We start from the raw sequence: 17,607 nt of genomic DNA on the forward strand, positions 1-17,607 counted from the left end.
TTGATCAAGTAATTTATTATGGTTTAAGGCTCTGGAAAACTACTGATCAAAATGTCTAAGATTTAATAGAGATGATACTACCACAGAGATATTATCCAGAGGAAATGCAAACATATGGTGAATCAATAAAGGTTGATGCAATTTGAAGCAAGTTCCTTTGGCATCTAAATCTGGATCTTCACCAACTGGAGAACAGCCAAATGTTGTCCTAGTCACTCATCAATCAGTTTCTTAAGTTCCTGTTCCACCTGTTCCACGAATGCCGGGAAACTCTGATCCAGGAGACAGAGTCGCAAGAAAGGACCCAACTCCTCTGCGTTCAATGCTGACTGCTGATAGGCCAATGGCAGCTTCGGTGATGTAGTTCCCAACATTGACTAGGGAAAAAAAAACTCAACTTATGGAATTGAGGCTATTTTAATGGATTTAAAAATGTCTGCCACTGAAATATGCTCCCTCAAGCTTCTTGAGAGGGCGGCACGGTGGGCACAGTGGTTAGCACTGCCTGCCTCACAGCGTCAGGGACCCAGGTTCGATTCCCAGCTTGAGTCATTGTCTGTGTGGAAGCTGCACGTTCTCCCTGTGTCTGCGTGGGTTTCCTCCCACACTCCAAAGATGTGCGGGTCAGGTGGATTGGCCATGTTAAATTGACCACCTTAGTGGCAGGGGGACTGGCAGGGCAAGTATGTGGGGTTACAGGGATAGGTCAGACGGCATCTGTGGAGGGGAAAAATTAGTTAACTTTCAGCTCCAAGGGCCAATCTACAGAGCTGAAGGAAGACGGAAATGTAGACCAGGATTGTATTCAAGAGGCAGCTGGATATAACACTTGGGGCGAATGCGATCAAAGCTTATGGGGGAAAAGCAGGATTACGCTGTTGAATTGGATGCTCGTAATGAACGGCAGAGCAGACTCGAAAGGACCACATGGCCTCCACCTGCTCCTATCTTCTATGTTTTTATTCCCTGAGCTCACCCCTGGCTGGGTTCTCCTAGCCCGCTGCAGCGAATGGAGAGCTGGTCGAGTGCCAAATTCTCCGTTCTTGCTGGTAGCAGGAGGGGGTGAGGGGGGATAGAATATCAATATTCTCAGTCTGATACTGTTGAACTCAATGCCAAGTCCAAACACTGCAAAGTGTCTAAAATTAGAATTTATTTATTGTCAAAAGTAGGCTTATGTTAACACTGCAATGAAATTACAGTGAAAATCCCCCAGTTGCCACACTCTGGGGCACATTTGGGTACACTGAGGGAGAATTTAGCATGGCCAATGCATCCTAACCAGCACTGCTTTCCGACTGTGGGAGGAAAGCGGAGCACCCGGAGGACACCTAGGCAGACACGAGGTGAATGTGCAAACTCCGCACAGTGACCCAAGCCAGGAATTGAACCCAGGTCCCTGGCGCTGTGAGGCAGCAGTGCTAATCACTGTGCCATCTATCCACTGTGCCATCCATGTCTAATCGAAACACAAGGTACGTTCCTGCGTTGACCTTTACGGAACACTTCAGCAGGTCCAGGATAGAGGTAAGTCTCACAACACCAGGTTAAAGTCCAACAGGTTTGTCTGGAACCACGAGCTTCTGGAGCGCTGCCCCTTCCGTCTGCTGAGTCACCTGATGCAGGATCAGCACTCCAAAAACTCATATAATGGCTTTATAATGAGCTTTGACAAAGGGTCATCTGGACTTGAAACGTCAGCTCTTTTCTCTCCTGAGATTTTCCAGCATTTTCCCTTTTGGCTCCGAAAGCTCGTGATTCCAAATAAACCTGTTGGATTTTAACCTGGTGTTGTAAGACCTCTTACTGTGTCCACCCCAGTCCAACGCCGGCAACTTCCACATCAGGATAGAGATAGGCAAGGTAGAGGATTAAAATGGCAAGCGACTGAAAACTCGGGTGGGTGGGTGGGGTGGGGGGGGGGGTCACACTTGTGGACTGAATGTCTAGCAAAGGGATCGCCCAATCTGTGTTTGGTCTCCCCAATGTGCAGGAGAGCACGGCCGGAATCGGCCGACTTTGTCCTCGGCTGGGACTCTCCAGTCCCGCAGCAAGTGACGGGGTTTTGGCCAAGCGCTGAGTTCTTCGTTCTCGCTGGCAGCAGTGGCATGAGATCTGGAGAATCTCGACCCACACTGAGAACAGCCAAGATGGTATACTAAATGGAAAGAAGAGCACGTGAACCACTGGGGGGAGTGTTGGGGGCCTTGGGTGGTGAGGAGCAAGAGTAAAAGGGAAGGTGTTACATCTCTTGTGTTTGCAATTGGATGGTGGGATGGGAAAGGCAGGTCTGTCCAGTTCAATTCTAAATAAGGAGCTTTAGCCTGAAAAGTTAACTTTGTTTCTCGATCTGCAGCAGTTGCCAAATCTGCAGAGCGTTTACAGAATTTTCTCTTTTCACGATCCCATGTTAGCAGGCTGCCAATAACTTTACTAATCTCCACAACTTGTCATTCATTTGTGAACATCGCTGGTAGCCAGCATTTATTGTCCATCCCTAGTTGCCCTTGAACTGAGTGTTCATTTCAGAGGGTGTCTGAGAGTCAACCACATTGCTGTGGATCTGGAGTCACACGTAGGGCAGACCAGGTAAGGATGGCAGATTTCCTTCTCTAAAGGGCGTTAGTGAACCAGATCGGTTTTTCCGACAATCCATAATGGTCATCTTAACTCCAGAATTTTTTTTTCTGGAATTCAAATTCCACCATCTGCCATAGTGGGATTGGAACTGGGATCCCCAGAACAAGAGCTGAGTTTCTGGATTAATAGTCCAGCAATGTTACCACTGGGCCTCATTGCCTCATTATCCCTTTGGGGAGATATGTAGCTCATACATTTTTGTGCTTTCGTTGAAATCTACCAGGTAGTTGTTTCCACATCAGATGTCTTGTCACTACTGAATCCTTGTGACACCTCCAGTTTAATTACAGTACATCACGATGTTGCAACATAATCAGGCTCTTTATCACACAGTTCCTTCCACTTAGCAAAATGCGACAGCTTCCTTCATTGTAAACTCACACGTACACAAAGCGAGCTAATTTCAATCTGTCAGAATACAAGTTGACATTTTTCCTGACTGCAGCAGCGTGCTGAATATAACGTAGGAAACAGAAGGCTGTTAATTTGATATTTCTGCATTGTGCAATAAATACCAGTACTCGGTAGTGCATTGATAAAGATCAAGCTTTATCAACAACATCATGCCTGCTCCAGTGAAATCACAAACCGGTTCTTAAATCTTTCGTTAAAAAATAATGAATCTTATCGCAGGCACATCGCGAACAGAAGAAATATTTCCACAAAATCACTGATGGGATGAAATCTTCCCATTGATTCACTGACTGCTGAAAACATCAGCACAAACATGCAGTGACTAGGGAAACTAGGGTAGCACTGCGGCCTTACAATGCCAGGGACCCAGGTTCGATTCCTAGCTTGGGTCGCTATGTGGAGTTTGCACATTCTCCCCCCGTATCTGCGTGGGTTTCCTCTGGGTGCTCTGGTTTTCTCTCACAGTCCAAACATGTGAGAGTTACGTTAACTGGTCATGCTAAATTGTCAGGGGGAGTAGCAGGGTAAAGAAGTGGAATTATGGGAATAGGGCCTGGGTGATATTGTGGGTGATGCAGACTCAATGGGCTGAATGGTCTCTTTCCGCGGTGTAGGGATTCTCTATGCAGGTACCAGAGCGGTGGTGTGGTGATATTGTGGCTAGACGAGAATCCGGAGACCCAGGATAATGAGCTGGGTCGAATCCCACCACAGCAGATGGTGAATTTGAATTCAGCAAAAACCTGGAATTAAAAGTCTAATGATGACTACAAGACCACTGCCGACTGCCGTAAAAACTCATCTGGTTCACTAACATCCTTTAGGGAAGGAAATCTGCTGTCCTAAACTGGTCTGGCCTATATGTGATTCCAGAGTCACAGCAATGTGGTTGAGTCTCAATTGCCTTCTGAAATGGAGATTAATTAGGGATGGGCAACAAATGCTGGGCCAAGCCAGCGAACCCCACATCCCGTAAAATGAATAACAAAAATCCCACTAACATATTGTGACCAGAGGAAATATTTTCGCTACTGCACTGTGACCCAGATGGAGTGAGGAAGGAAAAAGTTAAAAGTTTATTTATTACTATCGCAAGTAGGGTTACTTTAACACTGCAATGAAGTTACTGTGAAAATCCCCTAGTCGCCACACTCTATTCATTCACAGATTTTAAGTCGGACCACCTCATGTCCAACGAGGGGCATACATGCGATGAGTCGTACTGGGGCTGCTCTTGGTTGTTTGAGATTGGCCTAGTGCTTCATGTCGTTAGTGTGTGCCTAAACTGGACAAGATACTGGGCAAGACGACAGCTCAGTGACTATCGCTGATTGCTGTGCAGACACATGGATTTGGGCCGGTGTCTGTGGGAGTTTGCGCATTCTCCCCGTGCTTGCGTGGGTTTTCTCCGGGCGCTCCGGTTTCCTTCCACACCCCAAAGATGTGCTGTTAGGCTGATTGGCAGGAATAAATTGTCCCTAAATCAGATTCCCTCAATCTGGATGGCCATAAAACATTAGACAGGGGTCGTGGGTGGAGAGGGGGACTGGTGGTGTTGAGATGGCGGCGCGGGCTCGGTGGGCCGAAGGGCCTGTTTCCCGGGCTGATTTTTGTTCTTTGTACACTAAGGGAGAATTTAGTATGGCCAATGTACCTAAACAGGACAGTCTTCCAGATTGTGGGAGGAAACCGGAGCACCCGGAAGAAACCCACACAGAACGTGCAAACTCCACACAGACAGTGACCCAAACTAGGAATCGAGCCCAGGTCCCTGGCACTGTGAGGCAGCAGTGCTAACCACTGTGCCGCCATAAGTTTTCTACTGAATGACAACTAGGGAAACCTTTCCAAGAATATTCGCCAAAAAATATTCCCAGATTGCTCTATTATTGCATTAACTGCGGCTATTTTTTTTTGTCTTTCACTCCACTGTCTGTATCTTGGAAAAATACGGAAGTCAAACAAAAGCAAAACACCACATGTGCTGGAAATCTGAAATTAAAACTGAAAACACCAGGAAGACTCAGCAGCGGGTGGCAGCATCTTGAAGAACAAGAGTAAAATGGTTAACGTTTCAGATCAATGGCCTTTCGTCAGAATTAGGCAAAGTTAGAAATATAGTCAGTTTTGAGCAAGGGTGGGGAGGGTGGAGGGGAGGGAGGAAGGTCTGTGATTGGGTGGATGAATAAACAACACAGTATTAGAAAGAAGAAGCGACGGCATAGTGATATCATCATTGGACTAGTAATCCAGAGACCCAGGGTAATGCACAGGTTCAAATCCCACCACGGCCAATGGTGAAATTTGAATTTGGTACAAATCAGGAATTAAAAGTCTAACAATGTGAAACCATTGCCAGTTGTAAAAATCCATCTGGTTCATTAAATGCCCTTTAAGGAAGGAAATCTGCTGTCCTTACCCAGTCTGGCCTACATGCGTCTCCAGACCCGCAGCAGTATGGCTGACCCTCAAATGCCCTCTGAAATGCACGACAATCAGAGATGGGCAATAAAGCTCAGGCCCAGCCAGCGATCCCCACATCTCGTTAAAACAAATAATCTGGGTGTCTCTGGGCTGACATGGGCAAGATTGGCTGAATGGCCTACTGCCGTGCTGTAACTTTTCTGTGTTGCCATGGGAGTTTCAGAACAAGAAAGAAGTAACAAGTAGAGCGGGTGTGCTGTTATCTGAAGCAAAAATAAGTGACAAACCAAAACATGCGAGGCACCAAGAGAAACAAAATGGGGCTGGATGGAAATAGTGACCTGAAATTGTTGAACTTGGTGTTAAGTGTGAAAGATGCCATTGAAAGATGAGCTGATATGGGAGACACATCTCCCAATTCATAGTTGTTGGGGGTCACTAGATGTAAAGGCTATCTGCTGGAGTTGTGGTTTGGTAAGATTGGCATTGGGATTAAAAAGGTTCAACTGCTTTAACACTGAGAGACTCAACTTTGCCTGTCGAACTTGAGATCTACCAATTAACTTGTCACATATATTGTCTTTTAACACATTGAGAGATACAAACAACGAGCGATAGATTACAATGTGTGGAAGAAGATTTGTTTCCTGCTTGCAGGAAATAAAGGTTCTTTTCATTATTGTCTTTCCAATTTGTGCTTTCAGTTTCCCCAAACTATTCCCTTTTTTAATCAACCATCTATTTCCCTCTTTTTCCCCTGGTTGCTCCACCAACAAGTTCAGAATTGATGTGAGGCGGCACGCTGGCACAGTGAGCAGCGCTACTATCTCACAATGCCAGGGACTGGGGTTCAATTCCAGCCTCGGGTCACTGTCTGTGTGGTTTGCACATTCTTCCCACGTCTGCGTGCGTTTCCTCCGGTTTCTTCCAACAGTGCAAAGATGTGCGGGTTAGGTTGATTGGCCATGCTAAATTGGCCCTTAATATTAGGGGGACCAGCTAGGGTAAATATATGGAGTTACAGGGAAAGGGCCTGAGTGGGATTGTGGTCAGTACAAACTCAATGGACATAATGGCTTCCTTCTGTACTGTAGGGATTCTATGATCATAAAATCTATGATTGCTTGTAATTAGAATTCAGTGTTAAATTGGGCATCTTGCTCAGTCAGAAGACCACACCTGGCTTTCCAAAAATGCTTTAAAAAAATCTTGAAGGGGTGTTTTATGACACTGATTTGATCCGATTTATTATTGGCACATAAGTAAGTTTATTTATTAGTCACAAGTAAGGCCTTATATTAACACTGCAATGAAGTTACCGTGAAATTGCCCTGGTCGCCATACTCCAGCACCTGTTCGGGTCAATGCACCTAACCAGCATGTCTTTCAGACTGTGGGAGGGAACCGGAGCGCCCAGAGGAAACCCACGCAGATACAGGGAAAACATGCAAAATCCACATGGACAGTAACCCAAGCCCAATAATCAAACTAGGGTCCCTGGCACCGTGAGGCAGTAGTGCTAATCACTGTGCCACCGAAGAATGTATTCTGGATACAATGTATATAGTGAAAAGTGTTGTTTCTTCTGTGCTGTACAGACAAGTCATATCATTCATAGAGAAGGAAAAGAGAGAGTGCAGAACGAATGTGTTACAGTCATAGCCAGAGTGTAGAGAAAGATCAGCTTAATGCCAGTGATGCCCATGTCCCACAAATTAATAAAAAACAACAAACTGCCGGATTGCCATAAAGCCCTAATGATTCACTAATGTCTCTGAGGGAAGGGCCTGTTATAACAGTCCCACAGTTGGTACCCTTAAAGCTGTTAAACAAAAAAAAAATGCAAGTTGCTTGGATTTATAAACAGTTATAAAAAAACATGAAAAGTATACAGCTCCATCATATAAAGCACCGGTGAGCCCTCAACTAGAGTACTGCGACCAATCCTGGACATCAATTTGGGAAAAGATGTCAAGGTTTGGGAGAGGGTACAGAAGAGACCTAGGGTGGGAACTTCTGGCCATGCTCACCCTGAAACTGATTTGATTATTATTATCTGTATTGCCATGTGTATTAATGAATCGTATTGTTCCTTGTGCGCTATACAGACAAAGCAAACCGTTCACAGAGAAGAGTTCAGAATGTAGTGTTACAGTCACAGCTAGGCTGTAGAGAAAGATTAACTTAACGCGAGGTAGGACCATTCAAAAGTCTGACAGGAGCAGGGAAGAAACTGTTCTTGAGTTGGTTGGTACCTGACCTCAGGCTTTTGTATCTTTTTCCCGATGGAAGAGAGTGTGTCCAGGGTGCGTGGGTCTTTGATTATACTGGCTGCTTTTCCGAGGCAATGGGAAGTATAGACGGAGTTGATGGATGGGAGGCTGGTTTGCATGATGGATTGGGCAGCATTCACGACTTTTTGTAGTTTCTTGTGGTCTTGTGGAAGCAAGTAAGTAAGTAAAGAATGCAAGAAAGGTTACTCCGGGCAGCACGCTGGCACAGTGAATAGCACTGCTATCTCACACTGCCAGGGACTTGGGTTCAATTCCAGCCTCGGGTCACTGTCTGTGTGGTTTGCACATTCTTCCCATGTCTGTGTGCGTTTCCTCTGGGTACTCTAGTTTCTCCCAACAGTGCAACGATGTGCGGATTAGGTTGATTGGCGATGCTAAATTGGCCCTTAATATTAGGGGGACCAGCTAGGTAAATACATGGGGTTACAGGGATAGGGCCTGAATGGGATTGTGGTCGGTACAAATGCAATTGATAAAATGGCTTCCTTCTGTACAGCAGGGATTCTATGATCATAAAATCTATGATTGCTTGCAATTAGAGTTTAGTGTTAAATCGGGCATCTTGCTTAGTCAGAAGACCACACCTTGCTTTCCAAAAGCAAGATGAATCATAGATTAATACAGTGCAGAAGGAGGCCATTCGGCACATTGAGTCTGCACTGACCACAATCCCACCTAAGCCCCTATCCACATAAGCCCATTTACCATAGTTAGTCCCCCTGACACTAAGGGGAATTCAGCATGGCCAATTAATCTAACCCACACATCTTTAGACTGAAGGAGGAAACAGCAGCACTCAGAGAAAACCCATGCAGACATGGGGAGAACGTGGAGACTCCACACAGACAGTGACCCATGCTGGGAATTGAACCCGGGTCCCTGGCGCTGTGAGGCAGTACTAGCCACGGTGCCACCCCTTAGCGTCAAGGGGAATCGCCCTCCTGGACTGGGAAATGCTGCAACCTCATCGGAACAACATGGAAGGAGTTTTGCTCCGCATGAAATCTACTTACCCAGAGTACCTTTCGCCTGCACTGACTTACAAAAAAATTCAAAGAGAATTTGTTTCAAGGATACAGATTTTATGCACTGTTGAAAGAGGAAGTTATTGATTAGAAAACAGAAAATGCTGGAAAATCTCAGCAGGTCTGACAGCATCCTTGAGAGAGAATGGAGCCAATGTTTCGAGTCATTAACCCAGTTCTTTCTCCATAGATGCTGTCAAACCTGCTGAGATTTTCTAGCATTTTCTGGTTTTGTTTCAGAATCCAGCATCTACAGTAACTGGCAATTATCTTCAAATTTTTGGTTGCTCATCCCTACATACCTTTGCTAGTTCTTTGATGGATACCCTACCCTCAGGAAGGGTACCGTGTGCTCCTGTTTGCTCCTCCTCTGTGCTGCATCCCTGCGATTAAAAGATTAAAAAGCAGGATCTTACAAATACTAACATTAATGACAAGAGGGCCATGTGGCGAATGTTCAATCAAAACTTTGTACCAGAAAATCGCTACAGTGCAGAAGGAGGCCATTTTGCCCAGTGATTCTGTACCAACTCTCTGAAAGAACATCCCATCCAGGCCCTGTCCCCATAATCCCTGCACATTCACCATGGCTAATTCACCTAACTTACACATCGTTGGATACTAAGGGGCAATTTAGCATGGCCAATCCACCTAACCTGAACCTCTGGGGACACTAAGGGATAATTTACCATGGCCAATCCATGCAACCTGCACATCTTTGGAGTATGAGAGGAAGCCCACACAGGCATGGGGAAAACATGCAAACTCTACACAGTCACCCAAGGCCAGAAACGAACCCGAATCCTTGGCACACTGCTAACCACTGTGTTGCACATAGCTAATCTTGGCAGTACCGGTGGGATAATGCTACAGTTACTACCGACTTAAAACCAGAGCTCACCTTACAATATGGGGCTGCCTGTGGAGAGCTACACAAGAAACTGAGAGACGAGATTCTTTCTGGTTTTCCTTCTCCTGTGGATATTAGCTGGTTGCTGCCTCCTCACACCAGCCTAGCTGGCACTGGGGACAGACTTTTCCTGTCCAGCCCACCACGGGAATCCTAGCAGGCAGGACATACACCATGCAAAGGTCCACTGACTCTGGGTGGGATTTTCCAGTCTTGGGGCGAGCGCAGGCGGGAAATCCCACCCTAGGAGCACTGTCTCTGCGGACCTGAACAATCCCCCCGTGTCTGCGTGGATTTCCTTCGGTGCTCCAGTTTCCTCCCACAGTTCAAAGGTGGTTAGGTGCATTGGCCATGCTAAATTGCCTCGTAGTGTCCAAAGGTGTGCAGTTTAGGTAGATTGGCCATGCTGAATTGCCTCCTAGTGTCCAAAGGTGTGCAGGTTACGTGGATTGGCCATGCTAAATTGCCCTTAGTGTCCACAGATGTGCAGGTTAGATGGATTGGCCATGGTAAGTTGCCATTAGTGTCCAAAGATGTGTAGGTTAGGTGGATTATCCATGCTAAATTGACCCTTAGTGTCCAAAGGTGTGCGGGTGAGGTGGATTGGCCATACTAAATTGCCCCTCAGTATCCAAAAATGTGTGGGTTAGATGGATTGGCTGTGCTAAATTGTTCTTTGGTGTAGGGGGGGAGGGATTAGCAGGATAAATATGCAGAGTTACGGGACAGGGCCTGGGTGGGATTGTTGTCTGTGCAGATTCGATGGGCCGACTGGCATCTTTCTGCACCGCAGGAATTCTGTTCTATGATTCTCGGAGCAGTCAGCCTGAACCCACAGCTAACCACTTTGTATGCGCCGTGCGTGGAAATATCAAGGCATTCAGGCCACTCTAGATACCGACGTTATCACGCGTTTGAATAACTCATGTCTCCTGGGGGGAATTCCTTGAATAAAACTGATGGCAAAATTGCCGAGCAATTACTACTCAATCATGGGAGAAACCAGTGAGTGTGCTGCTGCCTATAAATTACTCTCTTGCATGTCTATCCTCTCATTCTGCCTTCGGTGAGAATGGATTCTTTTTTTTTTATTTCAAGAGGATTCAAGTGTTCAGTTCAGATGAATGAACAAAATTATGTATTCAAGATGTTTTTGCACTTTCAGCGTCTAGTAAGCCAACATATATAATTCTGATTAAGGAAGGGTTATTATTCGCTTGCTCGCATTTAATATTTTCCTGGAACATAAACAAGTCCAAAAGATTAATTCTCAGAAATGGCACATTGTGGCTCAGAAAAAGGAGAATGTGCAGGTTTTCCAGCACGGATGCATTTGGCCTGACCTCGTCCCTACGTGTCCATGCATTTTGAGGATCTATCCTTGGAGAGAACTATTACTGATCTCTGTGTAGACGGGGGCATGGCAGCACTGCTGCCTCACGGTGCCAGGGACCCATGTCCGATTCCCAGCTTGGTTCACTCTCTGTTTGGAGTTTGCACATTCTCCCCATACCTGCGTGGGTTTCCTCCGGGTGCTCCGGTTTCGTCCCACAATCTGAAAGACGTGCTGGACTGGCCACGTTAAATTGCCCGAGCGTCAGGGGGATTAGCAGGGTAAATACGCGGGATTAAGGAGAGAGGGCTTGGATGGGATTGTGGTCGGTGCAGACTTGTTGGGCCAAATGGCCTTCTTCTGCACTGTCAGGATTCGATAATTCTAACTGGTTTTGTTCAAAGCTCCCAAAAAGGCAAAAGTAGTCTGAATAATCTCGGCAGCTTTCACAATCTCAGCCCTTCGTACGGAAAAGAGTGGGGTTGATAGATATCGCTGCAAAGGATTGTTAGCAAGCTGGCACTTAACACTCTTGCTGAGGTGGGAGCTTAAAGAGTAGGCATGAAAGTGAACAGCTGGGATCACTCAATAACACGAACATGAATAGCAATGCTTCACAGCAGCCTTTAATGTGACCTACTCTGTAACACCACTCCCAGATATGTTGCTTGTCAGAGATTTAAGAGTTTTCACAGGAACAGGGTATTCATGTTATCGAAAGAGATCGCCTTGAAAGCTTTGATGGCATGTTAACGTTGCACCCTCAGAGAAGTAGGTCAACTCAATCGTGACATTATAACATTAAATTGCAGCAAAATGAACAGGGGCGCCACAAGTGGGGCTATTTTCTTTCCTCCATTAACCTACCTCTGGCTCCAGACTTCCAGATTGGCCAATGTGCGTTGACTGGCTCAATTGTAGAGCTTGATTCTGAACCTTTCCGTCAGGGTTCTGTACATCAATATAGTGAAGGAGCATTTGCACACAGTTAGAACAGTCTTCGAATGCTTGCCTGTGCGAATCTCCGCTGAACTGTATTCTGAACATACGGCTTTCATTCTAGCGGAGAGCAAGGGGTGAACTAGAGGTGATTATGGCTGTGATTTTCAAACACAAAACCCGTTTGACAGATAAGAATAACTCTGACCTCCAAGAAGTAAACTGTCAAACTTGCTTAAGATCAAATTTTTTTTAAAGATATGGATTTCCTACAGTGCAGAAGGAGGCCATTTGACACATCGAGACTGCACCGATAACAATCCCACCTCTCCCTGTAACCCCACACATTTACCCCACTGATCCCTCTAACCTACACATCCCGAGATACCTAGAGCAATTTAGCATGGCCAATGCACCTAACCCACCCATCTTTGGACTGTGGGAGGAAACCGGAGACCCAGAGGAAATCCACACAGACACAGGGAGGAACATGCAGACTCTACAGACAGTGACCCAAGCCAGGAAAGGAACCCAGGTCCCTAGCGCTGTGAGGCAGCAGTGCTAACCACCGTGCCGCCAATAGTTTTGTCTAGGTAAGCTATAATGTGATTGCACTAGAGGGAAGCTTCACCAGGATGTTGCCTGGGATGGAGCATTTGAGCTATAAGGAAAGACTGGATAGGCTTGGGTTTTTTCCCACCCATTGACTTTGTCTACACTTCCTGCTGCCACAAAAAGTAGTCAGCATAATCAAGGACCCCAGGCACCCTGGACATTTTCGATTCCACCTTCTCCCTTCAGGGAAAAGATACAAAAGTCTGAGGTCACATACGAACTGACTCAAGCACAGCTTCTTCCCTGCTGCCATCAGGCTTTTGGATCCACCTTATATTAAACTGATCGTTCTCTACACCGTAGCTATGACTGTAACACTACATACTACACCCGATCCTTTCCTTCTCCATGAACGGTATGCTTTGTCTGTTTTCCGCACAAGAAACAATACTTTTCACTGTATCCCGATACATGTGACAATAATAAATCAAAATCAAATCAAGAAGGCTGAGGGGGTATATGATTGAGCTGTATAGGATTACAAGGGATTTGGATAGAGTGAGTAGGAAGCAGCTGTTCCACTTGGTTGAGGGGTCAGTCACAAAGAGGGCAGAGTTTAGGGTGAGGGGCAGGAGATTCAGAGGGGATTTGAGAAAAAAAACTTTCACTGAGGATGGTGGGAATCTGGAATGTACTGTCTGGGAAAGTAGTGGAGGCTGGAAACCTTACAATCCTGCTCCATCACAGTTTTAAATAGATCTATCTCGTGTTAAGTTGATCTTTCTCTACATCCTCGCTATGACTGTAACACTACATTTTGCATCCGCCTTTCCTTCTCGATGAAAGGTGTGCGTTGTCGGCATAACGCGCAAGAAAAAATACTTTTCGCTGTATTTTAATACATGTGACAGTAATAAATCAAATCAAATCTTTAAAAAATATTTGGATGAGATATTATAATATTCAAGGATATGGGACAAGTGCAGGCAGCACGGTAGCACAGTGGTTAACATTGCTCCTTCACAGCGCCAGCGACCCGGGCTTGATTCCCATCATGGGTCACTGTCAGTGTGGAGTTTGTTTGCACGTTCTCCCTGTGTCTGCATGGGTTTCCTCCACATTCTGAAAGGTATGCTGGTTAGACGCATTGACCCGAACAGGAGTGTGATGGCGAGGCAATTTCACAGTGACTTTATTGCAGTGTTAGTGTAAGCCTTACTTGTGACTAATAAATAAATAAAATTTAAAATAAATTTTAAAAATGGGATTAGCGTGCCTTCACTAGAAGCAAAGGGCACGACTTCAGGCTAAAGGGATGATCCTTTAAAACAGAGATTGAGGAGGGATTTCTTCAGCCAGAGAGTGATGAATCTGTGGAACTCTTTGCTGTAGAAGGCTGTGGAGGCCAGGTCACTGAGTGTCTTTAGGACAGAGCTAGATAGATTCTTGATTAATAAGGGAATCAGGGATTATGGGGAAAAAGCAGGAGAATGAGGATAAGAAAAATATTAGCCATGATTGAATGGCGGAGCAGACTTGATGGGCCAAGTGGCCTAATTCTGCTCCTACCATGTCTTATGTTATTAGTGATAGATATTGCCAGTGCAGCCTCGATGGGCCGAAAGGCGAACACATACCATTCATAAAGAAGGAAAGGAGTGCGAATGCAGTGTTACAGTCATAGCTTTTCTGCCCTTTATGTCTTTTTGTCTCTACGATTTGGCAGTCTTGTTGGGCAGTGGGTGGCTTTCCTCCCTCTGAGTCTAAAGCTTTGGGCTTGGGTTGCACCCCAAGACTTGACAGCCAAGGAATGTATGTGCATAATGTGATCAAACAGGCATGTTGTCACAGAAACTCAGATTCCCTGAGTGAAATGTGTAAGAAATCACCAATCCATGATTTGTAAATGGAAAAGCAATTTTAATTTTTTTTTTAAGTCTTAGATATCACAGCTTGAAATCTCAAATTACTTTAATTACTCACTAAGTTTTTATTTTCTCCGAGTCGGATAAAATGACAGATTGATGTTGTGCTGCTGTCTGCTGTATGAACGTTCTTTAAGCAATTATACTTATCAGGTTGTTGCCATGCATAGTTGGAACCCGACATTCTGAGGAAAGACTCTGGCAAGGCTCCGGAATCACTTTGCAAGGTATGCAGGCCAAAAAGTGGCTTCACACCCTGTGCCAAACGGTTTGCAATCATCCCAGTCCCTTGATTTTCAAGAAGGCACGAGACAGCTATCCAAAAAGAATGTGCAGGAAGAAGGTGGGAAAATGGCACTCATTTCAGGGAGGTGGGGGGGGGAGAGTGGTGGGTTTGGTGCAGGCATCAGGTCACTGTCTGTGGGAGTTTGCGCATTCTCTCCTTATCTGCGTGGGTTTCCTCCAGGTGCTCCAGTTTCCTCCCAAATTGCAAAGATGTGTGGGTTAGGTGGATTGGCCGTGCTAAGTTAACACTAGTGTCAGGGGGATTAGCTAGGGTAAATTAGCTAGGGTTATGAGGATAGGGCCTGGGTGGGATTGTGGTCGGTGCAGGCTCGATGGGCTGAATGGTCTACTTTTGCACAGTAGGATTCTACGAAACCTGTTGGACTTTAACCTGGTCTTGTGAGACTTCTTACTATGCCCACCCCAGCTCAACACCGGCATCTCCACATAATTTCAGGAGGCTGGTGCAGGCATGATGGGCTGAATGGCCTCCTTCTGTGCTGTGAAAACCCTGAATTCATTGATCTGATACTGAGTTCTAACAAAAGACCTTTTAATTTCCTCACCTCAATTTAAAATAAAACTTCCATAGAGCTAACTTCAAGACACATTATAGTTAAGGAAAACACTTTACGTGATGCTACACCTGGTGCTGGTGTAGCCAGACCAGATAAGGACAGCAGATTTCCTTCCCTTAAGGACATTACTGAACCAGATGAGTTTTTCCGATAATCAACAATGGTTTCATAGTCATAGAGTCATAGAAATCTACAGTACAGAAAGAGTACATTCGGCCCATTGAGTGTGCACCGATCACAATCCCACCCAGGCCCTATCCCCATAAGGTATGCGTTTACCCTAGTTAGTCCTCCTGACATTAAGGGCAATTTAGCACGGCCAATCCACCCAACCTGCATATCTTTGGAATGTGGGAGTGAACCAGAGCACTCGGAGGAAACCCTACAGACACAGGGAGAAGGTGCAAACTCCACACAGGCAGTGACCCAAACCAGGAATCGAACTGGGTTACCGGCACTGTGAGGTGGCAGTGCTAACCACTGTGCTGCAGATTTTTAACTCCAGATTTTTACTGAATTCAAATTTCACATCTGCCGTGATGGGATTCGAACCCGGGTTCCCGGGTCTGCTGGATTATTAATCCAGCAACAACGCAAAGATGCCACTGCCTCTCTTCCAAATAGCTACATTGGTCAGAGACAACCCAGGAGATGAAGAGACTGATGACAAGATTACCCTCAAATTTAAAATTAACAGAAAAGAAGCTGGCAAAATAGAGTAGGGGCCCACTGGTGTGGGAAAACAAGTGACCTGCCCCTCTTTACCTTAACTTTAGACCCAAAGAGCACACAATCCACTCTCCGCACTGCTTTGCACCACTTGTGAGCTTCAATCAAGGAAAATCCTTCCTGAAAAATTAAGGACATCAGCATAATTCTCAATGAACCTCACGTTGCACAGTAAATTAGAACAATACTACCTGGGTCGGAATAAAGTTAAAGTTTATTTATTAATCACAAGTAAGGCTTACATTAACATTTCAATGAAGTTACTGTGAAAATCCCCTAGTCGCCACGCTCTGGCATCTGTTCGGATACATTAGGGAGAATTTAGCATGGCCAATGTTCCTAACCTGCATGCCTTTCAGAAATCTATCACTGAAGCCTTACAGTGTGGAAGGAGGTCATTTGGCCCATCAAATCAGCATTGAATCGCCAACAGAGCATCTTACCCAAGCCCTACCTCCATCACCCCACTCATTTACCCCACTAATCCCCCTAACGCTACACATCTTAGAACATTAAGGGTCAATTTAGCACGGCCAATCAACTTAACCCACACATCTTTGGACTGTGAGAGGAAACCACAGCACCCAGAAGAAACCCACGCAGACACGGGGAGAACGTGCAGACTCCATGCAGACAGTGACCCAAGCTGGGAATCCAACCCAGGTTCCCTGGCGCTGTGAGGCAGCAGTGTAACCACTGTGCTACCCTGGTGAAATTCCTGGTGGAAGTTTGTTAAGTTTTCACTTTCTGTAACTTCACAGTTCGATAGTACAGTGGTTATCTCATTGGGCCAATAAACCCAGGTGGCCTGGATTGCTGATCCGGAGACATGAGTTCAAATCCCATTATGGTGGCTGAGGAATTTAAATTCAATTAGTTAAATAAATCCTACCTATGGGTTGACTCTTGGTTGACCCTCTGGCACTGCTGAGCGGACCTCTCAGTTGTGGTGGTTCACCAGTTATAGAAATATGAGGGGTTATGGAGATCGTGCCTGGGTAGGACTGTTGTCGGTGCAGACTAGCTGGGCCAATGGCCTCCTTCTGCACTGTAGGGTTTTCATGATTTTTATGAATTTTTACACCTCAGAGGCTCTTCTTCCCACCATGTCTAATCCAGCTAATCAAGTACCTATAATTCCATTTCCTAGTATTTGGTCTGTAGCCTTGGAAGCTATGGTGTTTTCAGTGCTCACCTTGTGAGGGTTCCTGGCCCTACTACCCTTTCAAGCGGTGAGTTCAATGGTGATTAGTCATCTTTGGACACACTGCCTCAAAATGACTAATGGTGTTGAGGTCCTCATCGATGACGATGGATGAACAACAACACGTGATCTCAGACTTTTGTTTATTTTTCCTGATGGAAGGTGGAAGAGAGAATGCCTGGGGTGTGTGGGGCCCTTGATTATGCTGGCTACTTTGCCAAGGCAGTAGGAAGTATAGACAGAGTCAATGGATGGGAGGGTGGTTTGCATGATGCTAAGGTAAAGTAACCTTTCTTTTTTTACTGGTCACAAGTTATTGGTTACATTAACACTGCAATGAAGTTAATGTGAA

The 17,607-nt window shown here is 45.6% G+C and overlaps 1 protein-coding gene across 1 annotated transcript in view; it reads right to left on the reverse strand.

Annotated features, from left to right (window-relative positions):
* rec114 (REC114 meiotic recombination protein) overlaps positions 1-17,607 on the reverse strand; it is a 57,182-nt gene continuing 39,575 nt past the window's right edge. Inside the window, exons 3-6 of the mRNA XM_080216010.1 lie at positions 16,088-16,171; positions 11,908-12,099; positions 9,100-9,180; positions 1-377 (exon numbers count right to left, since the gene is read on the reverse strand). Coding sequence (XP_080072136.1) covers positions 213-377; positions 9,100-9,180; positions 11,908-12,099; positions 16,088-16,171 — 522 coding nt within the window. The 3' untranslated portion in view covers positions 1-212. The remainder of the gene's footprint in view (positions 378-9,099; positions 9,181-11,907; positions 12,100-16,087; positions 16,172-17,607) is intronic.

Source organism: Carcharhinus amblyrhynchos, chromosome 32, assembly GCF_965287045.1.
Source record: "Carcharhinus amblyrhynchos chromosome 32, sCarAmb.v2.hapA, whole genome shotgun sequence".
NCBI lineage: Eukaryota > Metazoa > Chordata > Chondrichthyes > Carcharhiniformes > Carcharhinidae > Carcharhinus > Carcharhinus amblyrhynchos.